Here is a 1074-nt window from a genome sequence, read left to right on the forward strand (position 1 = left end):
TATCTAGTTTATATATTTATATATTTATATATTTATATCTTTGACGATACCACCTGCGTTGGTAAGTCGACCGTAATTTTTTTCTACATACTCATGGATTGAGAAGCTTGTATATTTATATATATATATATGTATATATAATTATATATATGTATATATAATTTTGTATAAAATTATATGTATGTATATATAATTATATATATGTGTATATATATATATATGCATGTATGTGTGTATGTATATATGTATGTATATACTCATTCTTGTGGTTTATGTATTCCGTTCACCTTTTTTTATTGTTTACAAATGGACATCCTGTTCACGAACTAATGTATGTTTTGCTGAATGTTTATTCGAGTTGAATCGAACACATTCTTGTATGCAAATATAATTTTGTTGCTACATTTGAATTTCATGTGTGCGAATATGCACGCTTATGGTCACGTGGAATTGTGCTGCCCATTTGGTTTAACTATTATTGGTATTCATAGCATATCCTTGATTTAGATGTTGCGATTGTTTCAGTACGTCTTTCGGAATTATCGTCTGTATTGCGATAACGAAACTCGCTTTCGTATTATTTAGCTAGTAGTTTATCCATACACCATGCATAGACGGGCGTATACGGCCCGAGTGACCACTTTGATATTAACATCCGGGAATAGAATTGATGGCACTGAAGCTCACCTTAATATTTGGTATTGCATTTTTGTACAGAATTATTCCGCGTTACCGCTTGACGAGGCACTCAGTGGCGTTAAATCGGGACAGCCACTTCCCAGCGGATGTAGCGAGAGTCCCAAGGTATTTTAATTTTGCTTCAGTCTGTGTGAGACTACATACTTATTTTGTATTGCATGAATGTCTGTTAATATGTTCATAAGCGTATGTATATATATAACTATATATATATATTTATATATATATATATATATGTATATATGTATATATGTATATGTAGATAGTCCCAAGGTTTGTTAGTTGTGCTTCGTTCTGTGTGAGACTACATGCCTATTTTGTAATTTATGTATGTTTGTTAGTATGTTCATAAGCATATACATATATATATAGATT

The 1074-nt window shown here is 30.8% G+C and overlaps 1 protein-coding gene across 1 annotated transcript; it reads left to right on the forward strand.

The window, feature by feature from the left end:
* Positions 1–606: 606 nt before the first annotated feature.
* On the forward strand, positions 607–806 carry SARC_16985 (hypothetical protein; the record flags this gene model as incomplete). Its single annotated transcript, XM_014288910.1, has 1 exon — positions 607–806. A coding segment is annotated over one exon (200 nt), but the record flags the coding sequence as incomplete, so codon positions are not given.
* Between the last annotated feature and the right edge of the window lie 268 nt (positions 807–1074).

The sequence above is a fragment of the Sphaeroforma arctica genome (assembly GCF_001186125.1).
Source record: "Sphaeroforma arctica JP610 unplaced genomic scaffold supercont1.9447, whole genome shotgun sequence".
NCBI classification, from domain to species: Eukaryota; class Ichthyosporea; order Ichthyophonida; genus Sphaeroforma; species Sphaeroforma arctica.